The sequence below is a fragment of the Colletotrichum karsti genome (assembly GCF_011947395.1).
Source record: "Colletotrichum karsti strain CkLH20 chromosome Unknown Scaffold4, whole genome shotgun sequence".
NCBI classification, from domain to species: Eukaryota; Fungi; Ascomycota; class Sordariomycetes; order Glomerellales; family Glomerellaceae; genus Colletotrichum; species Colletotrichum karsti.
This window is the reverse complement of record NW_024065904.1, coordinates 1,116,027-1,133,473: the sequence shown is the minus strand read 5'-3', so window position 1 is coordinate 1,133,473 and position 17,447 is coordinate 1,116,027. Positions and strand designations below refer to the sequence as shown.

The window sequence follows — 17,447 nt, the reverse complement described above, 5'->3', positions numbered from 1 at the left end:
TGCAGAATTTGGCAACTTGCGTGCATGTCAATCGTGTAAAGCAGCCCTCTGCCTGAAATTGTCTTTTCAGAAACCAAGTTTCTGACCTCATGTATTCTGCGTTGACCGCAACACTTTGTTCACTCTCACTAGAATAGCACCATCTGTAATGTGACCAGTCGTGTCAATCAAATGCACGAACCTATAGCCGCTCCTCAACCGATCCAGCCTCACACATGCCCAGGAAGACATCGCCGGATTTCTAAATTCGTCGCCATAGACGGTGAAGCGTAGAAAGCATAGTCTTTCCAACAAGAAGCCTTGAACGCCAGCAAATTCAAGCTTTTCGCCGTGGAAATCGGGATCACAGCCGCGCTTGATGCTCGTCCGACGGCTTGGATCTACCTCATCGCCATTTTCGTGGAGGCTGACCGGCCAAGGCGCCCCAAAGTGAGCATCCACGGAGATGAAAGGCTTGAACTTTTTTGGGTCCGTATACTTGGGTGGAAGGGGGAGATTCTGGGCGGCGAGGACTTCAATGCTAAGATCAAGCGCCCTGGTTCCGATATCCCATAGAGTAACGTCTTCGCCTCTAAAGCCTAGTCGCCAGCGTATGTGTTAGATTTTAACGTTTTCATCAAGCTCTTCGAGAGTGCGGATTAGGATCGAAGTTTGTTTCTTACCTTCCGGCTTGAGGACGTAACCCCTTGTGCCGGCGAACATGGCCTCGTTGAGCATCATTCCGACATCCCAATTCTGCCAATTCAACGCGGCCAATTGAACTCCCAAGGCCCAGTGGGGAGCGGGGTCAAAGTTGGAAGAGTTGATACGGAAGCCGCCGGGGTAGGTCCTTGTAAAGAATTGTTTGTTGTGATTGAATACGGATTCGGGCGCTGTGGCAGCCGTCTCGAATGCTGTCTCTGCCAGGGAGAAAACATGCGTCGGCATGATCGCCTCGGGCTGCGTCCAGTCCGTGAATGTGACGCCTCTGGTATACACACCAAGCCTGCTGAGCGCGTGCGTGATCTTAGATGGCTTTGATACAGGTGCACTTGGAGGAAGTCGCCCGTCATCGTGGTCGTCAGTAACCACCAAAGCTTCGTCATCCAGGTTGTGAGTTGGCGGGACATATTTGACTTTGATAAGAATCTTATGTCGGAGATCGGACGGACTCGGCAGCTTTGTTGGTTCTTCGTCGGGTGTCACGACAAGATGATCCTGCCAGATCTCCTCCATGATTTGCACCATGATAGCTTGTTGCTCGGGAGAGCAGTGAACCTCCAGACTGACGATGAGAGGCAGATCGATTACGACGAAAGCGTGCTCACGGACCGTGTTGCAAACATCCCGAAACAGGATCGGCTTGGTGAGGGTGTAGCCATGCAGCACGCGAGGTTCAACAACTGTTCCTGTAGTTTGCATGGTCGTGACTGAGCTTGAATCAGCCTCGGGGATGTTGGCATGTCGTTCCTCTTCGATCGACCCATGTGAAGAGGCCTTCTTCTTGGTGCGACTAGAAAATAGTTTCGGCAATTTGCTCATCAGCGCTTTGAACTGGTCCTTGGACGGCTCGTTCTCGCCATCGCTAGACTGCTCCAAATCTTCACCGTCCCAAACATCAATCTCGATGCAGCGACACCCGCGCAGCAAGACGTTCTTGTAGGCATCTGTGCTGGAATCGCTGGTGAGCTGATCGCCCGTCAGATATGTGTTGTGGCTGGAGCTGATGAAGTAGCTGTGCAGAGGCCATGAAAGGTCTTCCTCCTTGGGCGTTGCAGTGACGGCGGATGCCGGAGACAGCATGTAGGTAAGAAAGCCGTCGTAGTCGAGGCTCTCTCGAAAAGCAATCGGGGAGCTGTCGTCATCGTTCTGGACCTCTTTCAAGAACTTCGTGATTTGTTCGCTGTTCCAAGCACCCACCACGCCAAATACTCTGCTTAGATGATCGCGTACAGATTCGCTGAGGTTGTCGACATATCGATGGGCCTCGCTGGCACCTCCGCCGACTTGGGTTGACTTGGTGATTTCGTTTGTGTCCACCATTGCTGTTGATTGTATCTAGGCAAATAAGCCTCCGTCGGTTGTACTTTTAGAACCGCGAACTAGACTGAAATATGAAGAGTGCACTACATATAAATATGCATGCCTAGACTTCAAGACTTTTCATCAGAGTCTTCAGAGATTGCATGCCAGATCAACTGATATCGAATATGGACTTGAAAAGTCTGTCGCTCATAGTGGAGAGTCAAAATTTCCCGCCTGGCGTGACACGGCAATGACTTCCCGGCTTGGACAAGCTGAAGCGATTTACTCTTACCGAATGGCTTTCCCCTGACTTTAAGTGCACAGTGGTATGTCTCTTGCTACATGTAGAGAATGCCTACTGCACAGACGGGTATGGAGACAAACGGCCAATGAAACAATGCAAAATCTTATGTGCAAGCCTAATTCAGAAAGACATTCAATCGTCAAGACTCTCTACTGCAGACGACTCGGCCATTATCATTAATCATAAAATTACCAGCCGGTGGGATAGTGTCCAAAGACCCATTCTCTAGCCCAACCGATGGGTCTCCGTACTGTCTTGCAAGGTTTAAGAATAGGTCTACGCGTGAGCATATGCGCGGGATCCGCAGCCTCCCCTTGCTGTCGATTATTTTCTAAAATAGTTCCCACACCAGCCGCCTATGATATCTTAAGCTTTTACCTGGCCGAATCCGGTTAAGGATATCTTAAATGGTGAATTCGGAGCCCGAGAATCCCGCCCTCGACCTTTCATCCGATCTTAATGCGGCGGTAATCGACTGGAGAACTGGCTTGGCTATTCACCTTATCGGCATTGCCGGCATAACAAGCTGGGCACTGCGTGTGTTGTCCGGCCAGTGAATTAAGATAAGTAAATTCAAAAACGCGAAGTAGAATTGTGGGTTGCGTTCCCTTTGTCATCGATGCCCGGCGGAGAAGATGTCTGCTTGCAGACCCAGGGCTTTCAACTGTCATCATGATAATATCAACACCTTCGTATTTATGTCTTATCATAGGCAACCTGAAATCTCCCTACTTTTAATGCTGTCTTTTGATTTTTACTTTCGCTGTAGCTCGCCCAAACCGACGATAAAGCACTCATTTCCATACGTGTCTTACAAAGAGTTGAACTTCCACGCGTTATCAGCTTCTTGAGATCCGCCAGAAGTAGAATATATGTTGGAAGTCACCGAAAACCGTCATAGTACGGTGAATTTGGTGTCCATTTCGCTGTCTGCGTACATCTCATCTTGGTGCAATGGAGGGATAACTCATCCGATCCTCCTCTGTGACTCACATAGCCGCAGTCTGAAGTGAATGCAGTTCAACGTCCAATATCTTTCAAGAATTTGCCTGTGTCTCACCTATATAAAATAGATGGATACAACTCAGCTTTAAGCCTCTTCCGAAACCTCACAACCATCGCCCAACTTGACTGAACTTGTCCTCACAACTTCACGCACGGCAATCGCAATCATGGCAAACGAAACGATTCATGGCAGTCAAGATGGACTTCTCAGTAGCGGCAGTCATGCAGCGTCCTTGGATCTGTTGTTTCCCGGATATGGAATCATCATGGGAACCATAAGCCAATACTTGGGGTTTGACCTTAACCTCTACATTCCGCTCTTTCTTGTTCTCGGACTTACCGGAGTGGGACGGTACCTTATCGACGAGATCAAGTATCTCTTCAATACTTATCTCATGGCTGAGGCGGGAGTCTTCCCAGACGATGAGATATATGTCAGTCTCCCGTTTCCACCCGACATCTGTGTGCCTTACACTAACAACACATGCATTGACAGAATATTCTCATGTCGTGGGTCGCTAATCAATCCTTCGCATCGAAATCCCGCCACTTCATTGCCAATTTGAATCGTGTCCAGGAATCGTCTCTGTTCCAACCGAGCGGCCAAGATCATTCGAAGCCTCGAAGCCAAAGTCTGAAGTACACCCCAAGCTTTGGAACCCACTTGTTTTGGTACAAGAACAGGCCAATATTCTTCCGTCGAACAAAGATTCACAAGGACCTCGGTCCCCGAATCAAGGCTGAAGAGATCACTCTTCGTTGCTTTGGATACAGTCCCTCTCTTCTCAAGGATCTTCTGAAAGACGCCCATGAAGAATATATGAAGATCCATGAAAACAAGACAATGGTCTACAGCGCCGAACAAAGGCGCTTCGGGGCGGAATGGAATTGCTGCATGGCGTTGGAGCCCAGACACTTTTCGACAATCATCACGCGTCCGGGTCTCAAGGAATCCATCATTGACGATATCACCGACTATCTGTCCGCGGAAACCCGTAGGTGGTATACCGACTGTGGGATTCCATGGAGACGGGGGTATCTGTTCGTCGGGCCGCCAGGAACCGGGAAGTCGTCCTTTTCCCTTGCGCTTGCCAGCCATTTCAAACTGCGGGTCTACACAATCAGCCTGAGCTCGACAGGAGCAACTGAAGACAATTTGTCATATCTCTTTTCAGAGCTGCCTCAAGAATGCATCGTTCTCTTCGAGGATATCGACGCCGCTGGTCTGACTTCCACAAGAGCGGCCGCTGGTCCCGACGAGAAGAGAAAGTTCAGCTCGGCTTCTGATAACGACAGGCTTTCACTGTCTGGATTACTCAATCTTCTGGATGGTGTTGCCATTCAAGAGGGTCGCATCCTGATCATGTCGACAAATCACGCTGAGAACTTGGACAAGGCTCTCATTCGCCCTGGTCGCGTGGACATGATCATTCAATTCACGTTGGCAGACAGCCACATGCTCAGTAACATTTTCCAAACTGTCTTTGCATCAACTTCAACACAAGACAAGCCGGAAAAGAATACACCGGTAGATCAAAGACCAAGGGTTGTCTCGTCTGAGATCAAGGCGCTCTCGGAACAATTCGCTGCCAGAATCCCTTCGGGTGAATTTAGCCCGGCAGAAATTCAGGGGTACTTGATCAGATACAAACGAAAGCCCGAGATGGCCGTATCTGGTGCAGAAGATTGGTTTCAGACCACAAGGTCAGAGAAGGCGGCACAAAAGTCTGATGAAGTCAGCAAGACGGAAGAAGAGAGCGACGCAAAATTGCCAGAAAAGGCAAGTGGCAAAGAGAAGTCTGGAACGGAGTCGTAGATATGAATATTGATAGCAATCAGCGCATTAGAGTAGTAAGTTTAACCATTCAATCTGGCGCCTTTAGTGAATCTAAGTCAAAGTTTATGAAGTAGTCTTGATCTTGAGAGATACTAATTCAATAAACCAGTCAACGCAGGACAGCCTTGCTCATCTTCTTCTTGTATAACTTTGGCTGTCAAGTCACGATCGTTCTCGGTCAAAGTGCCTCCGAAGTATCGCCACGTTCATTACCGACTACCGCTCTTGTATTGAATACTAAGTTTGCTCAGGCATCACGCTCTTCGAAACCATGTGATGTACAAGAAAGCTCAGTACCGCGTGATTCTCTCATCTCTTCCACGTTACCCGAACCGCGCTATCGACCACAAGGTTTCACGCCGATGCTGAGCTGTGTAGTGTTCGTCACCCCCGCCATTTGATTCTCTCCGGACCAGTTTTGGCCCCTTGGGCGAAAACAATAAGATCTTTGTGCATTGGGCTTGCTAATCCGAGTGACAGTCAATGGCTGTATTGCAGCCTGTCGTCAAGGAGGGCCCATGAAATGCAACATTATCGATGCTATGAACAGTCACGGAAGGTAGCTTTCAACCCCGCATTTCATGTCACCGCATCTTGGCTCATCTAGCGTATTCTCGTATATCGTACATATCCGTAACCCCAGTTTTTGCATACAAGTTCGGCCCTCAAATGGAATCCGATGACGAACCCGAGAAAGGAGAACAGCATTACACCTAATCATCGTCAATTACGATAATCAGTATAAAATCAAGCCATTTGGGCCTGTTTTTGGAATCACTTTACTCAGGCTGCTTCGACCCATTCTCTTTCAACTTGGACTTGTTACTCTTTGACATGGTGTCGATCGCACTAATACTGGCCATAGGCTCGAGCCTCGCCGCTGCGCAGTCTACACCACTTCCTCCAGAGCCTGAAGCTTTTCACATAATTGAGCTGCCTCTACCGCCAGTCGCTCCCAGCACCGATGAGGGCGCTTGCACGACTACCATCAACCCTCGTGGCACCGGCTGCATTGCCAAGGCCGTAGGCGAGTTTCAAGCGGGAGACTTCACGACCGATGGCAACAATGTCATCGCCAACGTCGAGTTTATCGGAGCTCCTCAGGGCGGCATTTACACCGGCGAGCAGCTCATTCTCATCAAAGCTGATGGAACCAACTTCACCAACGGAGACCCCTGGAAATGCCTGAGCTGCGGTGTTCCTGCGGCAAACGCCGTGTCCTTGGATGCTCAACGAGACTATCCTCACGTTTTCCGGGATGGTACCAAGGCTTTGTGGGGACACAACATTCTCGACTGCGCGGGGGAGCTCCTGGAAAGCGATGCCTGCACTGCAAACCAGACTCACATATACCCGATTCACTGGAATACCGCTGTTGACGGCTCCGGAAAGGGCGGGAGTCCCCGCGAGCTTCGTCTTCATCCGGATGATACCCACATGGGTTGGAGCTCTTTCACCAATACTGGAGGACAATTCGCCTATTTTGGCCGTCTGGAGTTCAATGCTGAGCCCACGGTTGGCGAACCGTTGGCGCCTCGTTATGATCTAGTTGATGTCAGCCTCCTCGTTGATCCAACTCGCTATGAGCCATACACCGTCAACGGAAGCGATTTAACGATCCATGAAGACACCATCAACGTCGGCGAGCTGCGTGGATTCAGCGGGAACGGAGACGAGATCACCTACATCGGCAACCCCAGAGAGTCTAACAACATCGACCTTTTCGCCGTACATCTCGAGACCGGTGCCGTCCGCAGACTGACCAGCCACCCCGAGTACGCTGATCCCATGGCCTTCTCAGCTGACAGCGATTGGTTCATTGCCATGGACACCCGCGGTACCGACCGCCAGATGTGGATGTCCGGTATGCGCGGGATACCCCCTTTAGTTGACTTGGTGGCGGTCACCGTCGCATCCTCCACTCGTAACAACGGACCTCGTCGTTTCTTCCAGCCAATCTTGATCGACCGTTATGGTGATCGCGGTGATTACTTTGGACAACAGGTCAATGCTGCGGGTGATGGTACCAACGGTGCAGTCAATGATCCGAACTGGAACGGCAGAGCAGACCCAGCATTTTCCCTGGACAGCACCAAAATTGTGTACTGGCAGGCTCTTGTCGTTTCCCCCTCATGTGGCGGAGACAACCCCCTCCCTTGCCCCGAATCGACTGCTCAGGGAGGGCGAGAGTACCGGATAATGCTGGCTCATCGAACTGGCCGTGAGGCCACAAGTCCCGCGCCGGTGTACGACGTCCCCGACCAGATTCCATGGGCAACCCCCTTTCCTCCCGGTGCTTCTGTTCCAGATCAGTTCTCGATCGACCCTGGTAACTACACCCTGCACGGCAAGTTCTCCGGGCTCGCCGATGTCAGCATCACGGCCGACGCTAGCAGTGTGAGTGGCTTGGGCAGAGTGTCTGTGAATTACACTAGCTTTTCCGACGACGGTGAACACATCCTCAACGGGCATGAGGATGTTGCCGTGAAGGTCTTGCTTCCGAATTTCTGGACCAATCAGGTTGATTGGGTTTCTGACATTGTTCAGTCTGGACTCGTCAACGCAACCAAGAAGACGAGCCCTGGGGGATTTCATCTGGTGATCGATGCGGAGGTCAATATTTTCAACGCTAATGGGTCATTGACGACGACGATTGATGGAGTAGAGTACAAGCAGCCTGCCAATGGCACCTAGGTTATAATCCAAAAGTCCGCCCTTTTATAGGACGGCTCAATCTTTCAAGACTTTGAGTGCCGTTCGATATCGGTTTCCATGTTTCTCCTACTTATTGTCTCTGACAGCTTTGAGAATTCCCATTTCAGCTCATCAAATGGTCATCCGATTGATGAACAATATGTCCAAACCCCAGGACCAAAAAAGTGTGTGTTTCAATGAGAGTAGTGGTCGAAAAGGGGTCACCCGCAGCCCAAGAACCCAATGCACATTGTTAAAGCTTGCGATCTTGAGAGACACGCTTGCCAGGGGAACTTCGAGCTTGATTCGTAGGCTAGTACAAAAAACCGAGGTTAGAATGTGACCATGACTTTTCTCTCAGTCTAGGAAACGATGGTCAAGCCATGAAGGTGCATGCAAGCCAGTTCAATCTCGGGCTGAATTATCCAGACTGAACGAGAGTTTCCTAAACTTGTGTTATTAGGAAAGTCTCAAGAACAGTCCCAACTGCCCGCGGTGTTGCCTGGTCATAAAGTCCCAATCGCCCAACCAATAAGAATTGCATCAGTACGGAATACGCAAGACGCGTATCTTCCCTCCGCCATTGTGGAGACTTGCAAGCAAATACAACAGGGATACCGAGGTGCTTGTCAACAAGCCATCGTCTCATTGTTGACATTCACATCTGCATCCCCAGATAGTTACCAGGAATCAAATATCCAGTGGAATGGTCTCCTCCTATATCAGACAAGCGAGCTAAGCTCTTTCGAGGCGTCGTATGCGGGGTCCCCGCCCCCAGACAACCCTCTTAGGCTCGGGGTCTTTGAAGCATCCGGGGGCGTTCATGAGAAGGCGTCATGTCATGTTTGATATCTCTGGGGTACATGGTTGGTTCCATAAAGAACTTTTGGCCACGAACCTCAGTCTACTGGTACCAGCAGGCCGGAGATGGCAGGTCTCAGGACAAGAGTCGTACGGTCTCGACCAGCGCCTCTTCGGCGATCTTCGGTGCTCTCGTGCCATTACTCACTGACGACTTCCAAGTGAAAAAGGCTGCAATTGTCATCTTCTAGAACATGTTTGCAACCGACCTCGCAAGTTTTGTGCTCTTGTTTCTCTTGGCCATGGTTTCCTCTCGTTCAAAGACCGACAAACCGTCGGACTCGATGGGCCATGTCGAAGATCCAAACGAACATGGCTTTGAGAAGGGCGAAGCTGCTGTCAATGCGGCTCTCAGAGGCCAAGCTGTTACCGGCTATGAGTCCCTGACCGTCTGGGAGACCGCGAAGCTCTTCAAGATCGCAACTTCTTCTTGCTTTGCGGCGGCCTTTGCGGCAGCGACCGACGGATATCAAATTGGGTAAGCTAATTCATCTGAGTCTCGAGAACACCCTTTCCTGTTTCTGTCATTATGACTAACTTATCGCAACGCAGGATGAACGCCGGTATTGTCGCAAACAAGGGCTTTGTTCGTCAATTCGCAACTCTCACCGACAAGACCGGAGCGCCATATCTTGATTCTCCGATTCTATCAGGCTGGAGCTCCATCATGTCCGTCGGCCAAGTTATCGGAATGACCACCATCCCATTTATATCATCTCGATTTGGTCGCAAGATCGCCATGTACACCCTTTGGCTCGTCCTCGCTCTCAGCGTCATGGTCGAAAGCTTGGCCCGCACCTGGCCCATCTGGCTTGTGGGCAAGCTCCTGGCTGGTGTTGGCGTTGGTTGTCTTCAGTCAACTTTGCCCATCTATATCGCAGAAGTGGCACCTGTGCGCATCCGTGGAGGATTATTGATGTGCTACTCGTTGTGGTGGACCATCGGCACCTTTTGCGCTCATATTGCGTTGCAGAGGATGAACAAGACCGACGCATACAACTACCTCAACCCTATTTATACCCAGTGGGCTCAGATCGGAATTATGCTCATCATTTTCGTCTTCCTACCTGAGTCACCTGCGTGGTGTGTCACGCACGGGGAAGAAACCAAGGCGAAGAAGTGGATGGCATGGTTGAATCGCGGCGTTGAAGGGTTCAACCTCGACCAGCAATACCAAGCGCTTCTGATGACCATTGAGCACGAGAGATCTGTTGCGGCTGAGCAAAAGAGGGAGAAGTGGCACGCCATATTCCAAGGAACTGATGGCTTACGAACTCTCGTCTCGTTATGGACGAATATGTCTCAGCAATTTATCGGCCTCACACTATTCGCGACTTTCGGGACGTATTTCTTTCAACAGGCTGGCCTCCAAGATCCTTTCCTGATCAAAGCCATCACATCTTCGATCAACATCGCGACCATCATCGTTACTGTCTTCTGTGCTGATCGTTTGGGAAGACGGTGGATAGGATGCGGAGGCATTAGCCTTTGCTGGATTTCATGCGTCATCATCGGCATCATGGGCGTCATCAAGCAGACCAACGCGACAACATATGTTTTTGTGCTCTTTGCCTGCTTTTGGAGTAAGTTCCCTCCTCGAATGATCTCGTCAATGTTCTGTTTCATAGCTGACCATTCTTAGACATCGGCATGACAGCCAGCGGTGCGGCCGGCTGGGGTTTCATCGGCGAGATCTCCTCTCAGCGCCTGCGGCCTTACACTGCTGGATTCGGCGCCGCCTGTACCTGTGTCATCGGCATTGTGATGAATGTCCTGGTTCCATATATGGTGAATGCGAATAAGTGGAACTGGGGTCTGAAGACCGGCTGGTTCTATGCCGGCGTTGGCCTCCCATTCACGATTGGGATGTGGCTGCTCATTCCGGACACTGCTAGGTAAGAATCTTTTCTGGTTTGCAATTTGCCTACGATACGAATGAGACTAATCATGTTATTCTTATATAGGCGCTCTGCTGCTGAGTTGGATGAGTTGTTTGAGAGAAAGGTTAAGCCGTGGCGATTTCATAAGACGCAAACCGCGACCCAAAACCTGGTCGAGTTGCAAAACTCAGAACAGCGTTGACCTGCACGCTCTCCACTGGATCATTGGCCTGGAAGAAGTCCTCGTTCGTCCCTTCAATGTTCACGATCTTTCACATGGGAGCCTCTTATTCAGTTTGGTTGTCGACAGAACTTCGTTTCTTGGCACTAGAAGCACGTCAGCGTTAAGGGAAACGGTGCTTGTTTGCACTGCCGTGGTTCAAACATTCAATGTTGAATTCGGTGCTTGAGAACGACCCTTAAGTTTTAAAACCCGGCGTGGATGCATACTTTATTGTTATAATACTTTTGGCTTAAGAGCCCAAACTCCCACTAATCACATGAATCTTTTGATCGCATTGTATTTATGCATTCATATAGAGCTGAGATCTAGTGGCATGTAGCCGGCTGGTGCGGCCTCGACCACGTGCGTGTAAGTCTTAGTGGGCGTTCCAGCTTTTGTTAGGTTGAGACGGAGCTTTTTCTGAAAGAACTACTAGTTACGTAGCATGTGACCATCTTGCTTTAATGAATCACCATAATGTGGGCTGGTAAGCTCTGGATAAGTTTCGCGCACAAATGCCTTGTATTTGCGACAGCACACAAGTCTACTCCGCAGTAATTGGAGCTATGATAACATCCAGCTTAGAAGAATGAGACCCCTTCGCCATCCATCTCAGTCCTGGGAAAACCGGGACGCCTTTTCCGTCGGATGACCAGAACTGTTCCCAACTCTCGGGCTGTGCAAGAAGCTTGTATCCCAAGATCCGCATATCATCCGCGATACTGAACAGAGCTTCCAAGCACCTCTCGTCATCTTCTTGTCGTCTCCATGGCCTCAAGTCTCTCATGAGACTTTCCAAGAATTCGTTACGATAATGGTTTGGAAAGATGGAGTGAGAACTGAGTTGTCCCGGTTCCGCAGCAGTAAGATGCATGAATGCAAGCATCCTGCGCCAGGTCTGTCTTGTTTGCAAGGAGTCTTGATTTTTTGCATTAGCTGACGGCATCTTTCTTTTGGACTCTGGGGGGAATCTTACTACGACATTGCTCGCTGCTTCTGACAATGGCATCGTACAGCTCAATCTCTATTCGGAGCAATGAACCCGGTGGGTTTGAGAAGGAACTTATTCCTTGGACCAAGATTACTGCTAGCAAGAACCTGAGGCGCAGTATCGGGCTGGTTGCTGGTGGCAAGAACTGAGCCCAAAGTCGTTCATCATCGCGATGGCCTGCTTGTTTGAATGCCGCGTGTCCTGAGACGAGGAGCGCGGAATCGTGATCGTTGGGGCCAGGTTCTGCGTCCGAAAGGAAATCCTCTACAAAGTTCTGAATCGAGGTCTCTATTCCGCGAAGGTCGCGGGCAATCTGGCTCCGAGGAAGTGGCTGCGGAAGGTCGAGCTTGTCAATGACGTCTTGTTGAGCCTTTATGTCGTCGTTTGTCTTCATGTCGTCCAATTTCATGGTACCCGGTGCCACCAAGCTTCTTATTGGTTTTCTGGTTTGTTGGCGACGTCTGTTGTAGAGAACGAAAAAGACCGCCGCAGCTAGGAGAGCACCAAGAGCTACGCAGCCTATTCCAAGGCCGATTGCCGCCCCAAGCTGAAGCCCTGGGTTGGAGGACATCTCAAAAGAATGGATCGTTGTTATCGTCGTCCACGCCGTTGTGGTAACTTGGACGGTGATAGTGGTATTGACGGGTAGCTGCACTGGCCACCACGGGTCGATGTAGTGGTTGGTATTGGACTTGGATTTGACAATGTCAGAGGGACGTGCAGAAGATACTTGTAGTTGTTTTGGTCTTCTCTGGCAAAATATTGACAGTTAAAATCCATTCAGAATCACGTCGTGGCTGGGGACTTCAGTGAAAGTTGAGATAACTTAAGGCGGCAAATTTGTGTGGCTGGAATCTGGATTTCTAGTAGACAATTTAGTTCCATAGATGAAGCAATGGCCAGCACATCAGCAAAGCACATAAGTCCGGGTTAATCGTATCTTAGCGACAGTTAGCAGAGATCTCAACGCCAGACTTGGTGAAACCAACCTAGATTTTGCGCTAAGACTAAGCTGGTTCGTTAGCATCGAGTAACCGAGTAACGAGTTCAAGCTGACACAGATCAGTTGAAGGGTCTGCCCAAGGCAAAATGTATGTCGACTTACATTTCTTTGTTTTCTAATTCTTTTGGCCCGTCCCAACCAGCCACAACACCCCTTTCCGCAGAAGCCAAAGAGGACTCAGCAGTCTCCAGAGATAGTGCATCTCGTAGACAGCGAGTGTCGCACGTAGATAGATGTCAACGACAAGCCCCTTTTCACACTCGTCTATCGGCACTCCCATTTTGATTTGGAGACGCACGACCAGCAAGCCTAGTTCTGCCATCATACCGACTACTACGAGGATCAGGTAGTGGATGGCCCATTTGGCAGCGAATGTACCAAGGGAGCTGGTGAAGGCTTGGCTGTCTCCTATAAACAGAGCGAACGTGAGAGAAAGCCCGGTGAAAGGAAAGGCAAGAGTGAAGCTAAAGCAGAGGAAAGCTGCTAGGATGAGAGCCATCTGATAGAGTTTTGATTTGACATGTTGTTTTGCCTTGGCGCTATCAGAATGTTGTGGAGCGCTTAGGGGAAGAAGAGGGCTATGCTCGACAGAGGTAAGCTTTTGGTCTCCTTCGAATAAGCGGTTCTTGCCTTGCCTCTTGTCTTGAAAACTGCTGTACGGGGGAGGTTCCATCTCCGTCGAAGGCATCTGGGCCCCTACCGTTGCCGTCCGTGACAGCTCCCTTGAGCTTCGAGCCCCCGAAGTAGGAGGGCCGTCTGCGTCTAGAACTGAATCGTCAAAGTAACAGTTGTTGGTGCGTCCCATATCCATGATGGGGTCCCGATGATGAAATATGTTGCCCTTAATGCGATTAAGACTCTGGGGAAAAGGGTTAAAAAGACGGACCTTGATTGATAGTAAGGAAGATGGATGAAATTGACTCTCTGGCAGTTCCGCAGACCTGATGTGTGGACAGTGAGGTGCCAGATATGTTGTCACCTAGTTACCTTGGGTCGGGGAAAGGCCGGCCCGGTTTGATTCATAGATGACCCGGATGGCATCATGGCTTCGTGGCTGCGATCACGTGCAGCAAGATTGGAAAGCTCCATATAGGAAATTTCATGTTTCCTTACTAAAGTCCTAAGTGGCATTTGTACACGAAGGAATTGCGCAAGCCGAGAAAACAAGACAAAGAGATGGGGTTGGGTATGAATGAAGTCAAGTATGTCAACTGGTTTCTTAATGAGATTACTCTCTCCTCCTTTCAAGGCAAATTTACACATAACCCAGGATTCAGATACAGTCATCAGGTGCAAGCTGAGCATGGTGTTTGACCAAGACATTCCTCGGAAAAATTAGAGGTTCACACTTATCATCATCCGCTCGTCTGTGGATGAATCCTCTCTGCTCATACCTCCTACTCAGGAAGGTGGGTAAATGTCTCTTTTAACTTTTCCCTTGATCATAGATTTTGAGTCTTGTGATATCAGTTGTTCGAAGGCAAGACATCAGCTTCGGAGGAGAATCGTGTTGCCGCAGAATGTGGTGGCAACGCACGATCAATATGTGGTTCTCGTGCGTGCTAGGCAAGAAAGCCGTGGAGAAGGTGCGGTTCACAATCAAAGCCACGATTCAGCCCCGGGGCGTTGATTTGCAGTGCGATATGTGCAGATGTACTCAAAACGTACCTGTTTGGCATTGTGTCTATTGACTGACATATGCTGTGATAGTTGGCTGCCCTGATAAGGGGAGGACAAGTCCTCCAGGAAGCTTATCAGGATAGAGTTTTATTCTTTAAGAATATTGAATGTTAAATGTGTACTCTTTGAGTATGGCGAGCTAGAAAAACAAGGGTTGGTGGCTGCATTGTATTGCACAGAATATTGCATTAGCTGATAAGGGGACGGTTTTCAATGAAGAAAAGCCAACGATGATTGCAACAGAAGTTGAGGCGGGAAGGTAAGAAGTCGAGGCAAATGATCCCAGTGTTTTGAGGTTCAACTAGTCTTTCTTGTGGTCATCGACTGGTTGGTGTATATAACATAAATGTGATCGTGATGGGCACATCATTGCTGAGATTCCGCGTACACACCTGCGGCCCGTTTCTACAATCAATCCATTCGGGTCATCGTGATTTTGTAATCTATCTGAGGTGCAGCGTTGACGTGTCGACGATTTGGATGTGTGTTGATGTATGTGTAGTCAGTTCATCATCATGAGCGGTCGCATGTACGAATGAATCGGATTCATTAACATGGAAACAAAACGAACCACCTGAAGCGGGCATCGCCTGTAGATAATTGACATCCTCGCAGGACTCGGCTATTTCATGCCGTGAAAAACGCCTCCGACGAAAGACATCTGCAGTACTCTAGCCATATTCGTATAAACCACGCGAAGTGATTCCCGGGACAGTTGCCCGATCACCAAACGGATGCGGGTCAGGGGCGCATGCGGAGGCCAAGCTTTGTGTCATGTAGCGGGCAGACGACGTAACCAGAGGGGCCGACAAAAGAACCCTCACCGGAGGGAACCCGACCAACTTGCCGGTGCCGATGGCCCGGTGTTTCCCTGCCCCGCCCCGTCGCAGATATAGAGGCCAGGAGCCGATTGTTCCTCCACCCCGGGAAGACCAGATCGATGAACCCGTATCGAGTCATATCGCTACATGGTTCCGCCGGGGCGGTGGGCCGCTTTTGGGATTTGCACAGTTCGGATGATGAGATATTGGGGCGCTTGGTTCTTGAAGCGTACCTGCGCATGATGATATGATTCTCTACTCATCCTCTACGACCTGATCAAAAATTGATTGTACCGAATGGCCCAGACCTGACCGTAGACCCTATGTAGTAACACAACGTTGGAAAAACAGTGACTAAACCAATATAGCCAAACGAAAATCAAAACTCCCAAAGCCAGTCATCAGAACCAGCCGCCGCGGGGTCGACCGCCACCCCGCGGAACGATGTGCAGCTTACCGTGCTTGTCGACCGTCGCGGCCTCACTCGCGTGGCACCACACACCGCGGCTCGCGTCATGCTCCCTATCGAAGCCCTCGGCGCCCCACGTCGCCTCCATCTCCTCGCGGGTCTTGGTCTTCGCCTTCCCGTCGCGGATGCGCAGCTTCTCGAAGAAGACGTAGGCGGCGTAGAACACACTGCTCGTGTTGCCGCCCGTGGGGCCCTTTTTCGCGAGGAAGTTGGCGAGCAGGCTGGGCGCGGTCTTGTGCGTGGACTCGGCGCCGTAGGCGGCCTTGACGCAGGCGCGCAGGAAACCCGCCTTGGTGACGCCGTCCTTCTTCAGGAGCGCGTTGATCTTGGTCCGGACGGTGCTGCAGGTGTCGTAGACGGGCACGCTCATGGACTCGTCTCCGGGGAGGTGGATGCCGGAGAGGTCCGGCATGGGGTCCTCCTTCTTCTTTGTCGCGGCTTTCTTGGGTGCCGGGGCGGATGCCGCGGCAGAGTCTCCTTCGACCGCGTCGGACTTGCGCTTGCGGGACTTAGGGGCCGGCTTGAGGGTTGTCACGGTGGTCAGCTGTGGTTCACGACATGATTTGAAGGGTCTCATGTCCTCAGACGCGTGGGCGATGGACGATAATCCGGGCGGCTAGGTGCATGATGACTACATAAGAAATGCGCAATTGGCCGCTGACTGCATCTGATAGAATGAAGCAAAATGAGACAGATGGGAGGCCACACTTGCGTACCTTCGCAGTGCCAGCGGCTGGAGCCGTGACGCGATTCGCGTCGACCTCACCAAGCGGCGTGGGAGGGGCGGCAGCGGCCCTCTTTGGAGGCATTTCTGGACGTTATGAAACTTGGAACGGAGATAATTGGGTGTAAGACGGCAACAGTCCGACCGCGATGACCTAGACGGCTCGGCTCCGATAATGTGGCAACGAATATTGGTTGGGTGTTTGCGGTTGGAAGGACAATGCTGTTTCTGACTGTGTCTACGTTCACGAGAAGAGGGATACCATGGCAAGCCTACCGGAAAGCGGTACGAAAATGCGGTTGAGCACAGCTGATTCGGGCGGAGACGCGTCGAGGGGTATTGAAAACGGTATGTGGCCCCCGGCTACTGAAATCGATTTGATGGGCCTTCACGTCATCGTAAACACCAAGAAGACGCGCCCCCTTTACAATCCCTTGCAAGTTGTCAAGGTTCCGTCAGTCTGTTGCAAGGGACACTCAAATGGAAAACGCCAGAAAAGTCTTGAACGGGTAAGAAGCTCGGGACATGTGGGAGGAAATCAGAAGACCTGGAAGGCCAACCCTGGGCTATCTTGCTGCTCTGGAAAAGACGGCGATGCCATGCAGGCAGAATAAATTAAACGGGCAATGGAAGAAGGTGAAAAGACCAGAAAAAAAGGGGACCCGATGCCAAGATTTTGATGATGGAGGGTCCCGAAGGAGTGGAGGGTTTCAGGCCGTGGAAAGGGCCGCAAGGAGGAGTCTCTTCGCAGTTTGCATGACGGGATCGGGTTAGACGCGATATGGTTGGGTCGTCCGAACGGTCACAATGGCAAGAATTGTTAGAAATGGCATTCTCCATGAGGGTTCCCTGCAAAAGCCCCCTGAAGCCACCCACACTTCGGACATGAGATCACGGTCCGATACATATTCCGATTAGTTCAGCTTAGAGGAAATGAATTGAGCCAAAGAA

General features: G+C 50.6%; 5 protein-coding genes across 5 annotated transcripts; 3 read left to right on the top strand and 2 right to left on the bottom strand.

Annotated features, from left to right (window-relative positions):
* Positions 1–597: 597 nt before the first annotated feature.
* CkaCkLH20_01873 (1-phosphatidylinositol-4, 5-bisphosphate phosphodiesterase gamma-2) lies at positions 598–2,022 on the bottom strand (the record flags this gene model as incomplete). Its single annotated transcript, XM_038884592.1, has 1 exon — positions 598–2,022. The coding sequence occupies one exon, from the start codon at positions 2,020–2,022 to the stop codon at positions 598–600; it is 1,425 nt and encodes a 474-aa protein (XP_038750292.1).
* A 1,557-nt stretch (positions 2,023–3,579) lies between these two features.
* Positions 3,580–5,129, top strand: CkaCkLH20_01872 (mitochondrial chaperone bcs1; the record flags this gene model as incomplete). The annotated part of the gene is made up of 3 exons (XM_038884591.1): positions 3,580–3,747; positions 3,810–4,308; positions 4,489–5,129. The coding sequence occupies 3 exons, from the start codon at positions 3,580–3,582 to the stop codon at positions 5,127–5,129; spliced, it is 1,308 nt and encodes a 435-aa protein (XP_038750291.1).
* Positions 5,130–5,984: 855 nt separating this feature from the next.
* On the top strand, positions 5,985–7,844 carry CkaCkLH20_01871 (uncharacterized protein; the record flags this gene model as incomplete). Its single annotated transcript, XM_038884590.1, has 1 exon — positions 5,985–7,844. One exon carries the CDS (start codon positions 5,985–5,987, stop codon positions 7,842–7,844), a length of 1,860 nt encoding a protein of 619 aa, XP_038750290.1.
* A 1,055-nt stretch (positions 7,845–8,899) lies between these two features.
* CkaCkLH20_01870 (uncharacterized protein) lies at positions 8,900–10,787 on the top strand (the record flags this gene model as incomplete). The annotated part of the gene is made up of 4 exons (XM_038884589.1): positions 8,900–9,183; positions 9,258–10,288; positions 10,348–10,600; positions 10,670–10,787. 4 exons carry the CDS (start codon positions 8,900–8,902, stop codon positions 10,785–10,787), a joined length of 1,686 nt encoding a protein of 561 aa, XP_038750289.1.
* Positions 10,788–15,704: 4,917 nt separating this feature from the next.
* On the bottom strand, positions 15,705–16,581 carry CkaCkLH20_01869 (uncharacterized protein; the record flags this gene model as incomplete). Its single annotated transcript, XM_038884588.1, has 2 exons — positions 15,705–16,316; positions 16,489–16,581. The coding sequence occupies 2 exons, from the start codon at positions 16,579–16,581 to the stop codon at positions 15,705–15,707; spliced, it is 705 nt and encodes a 234-aa protein (XP_038750288.1).
* Positions 16,582–17,447: the final 866 nt, after the last annotated feature.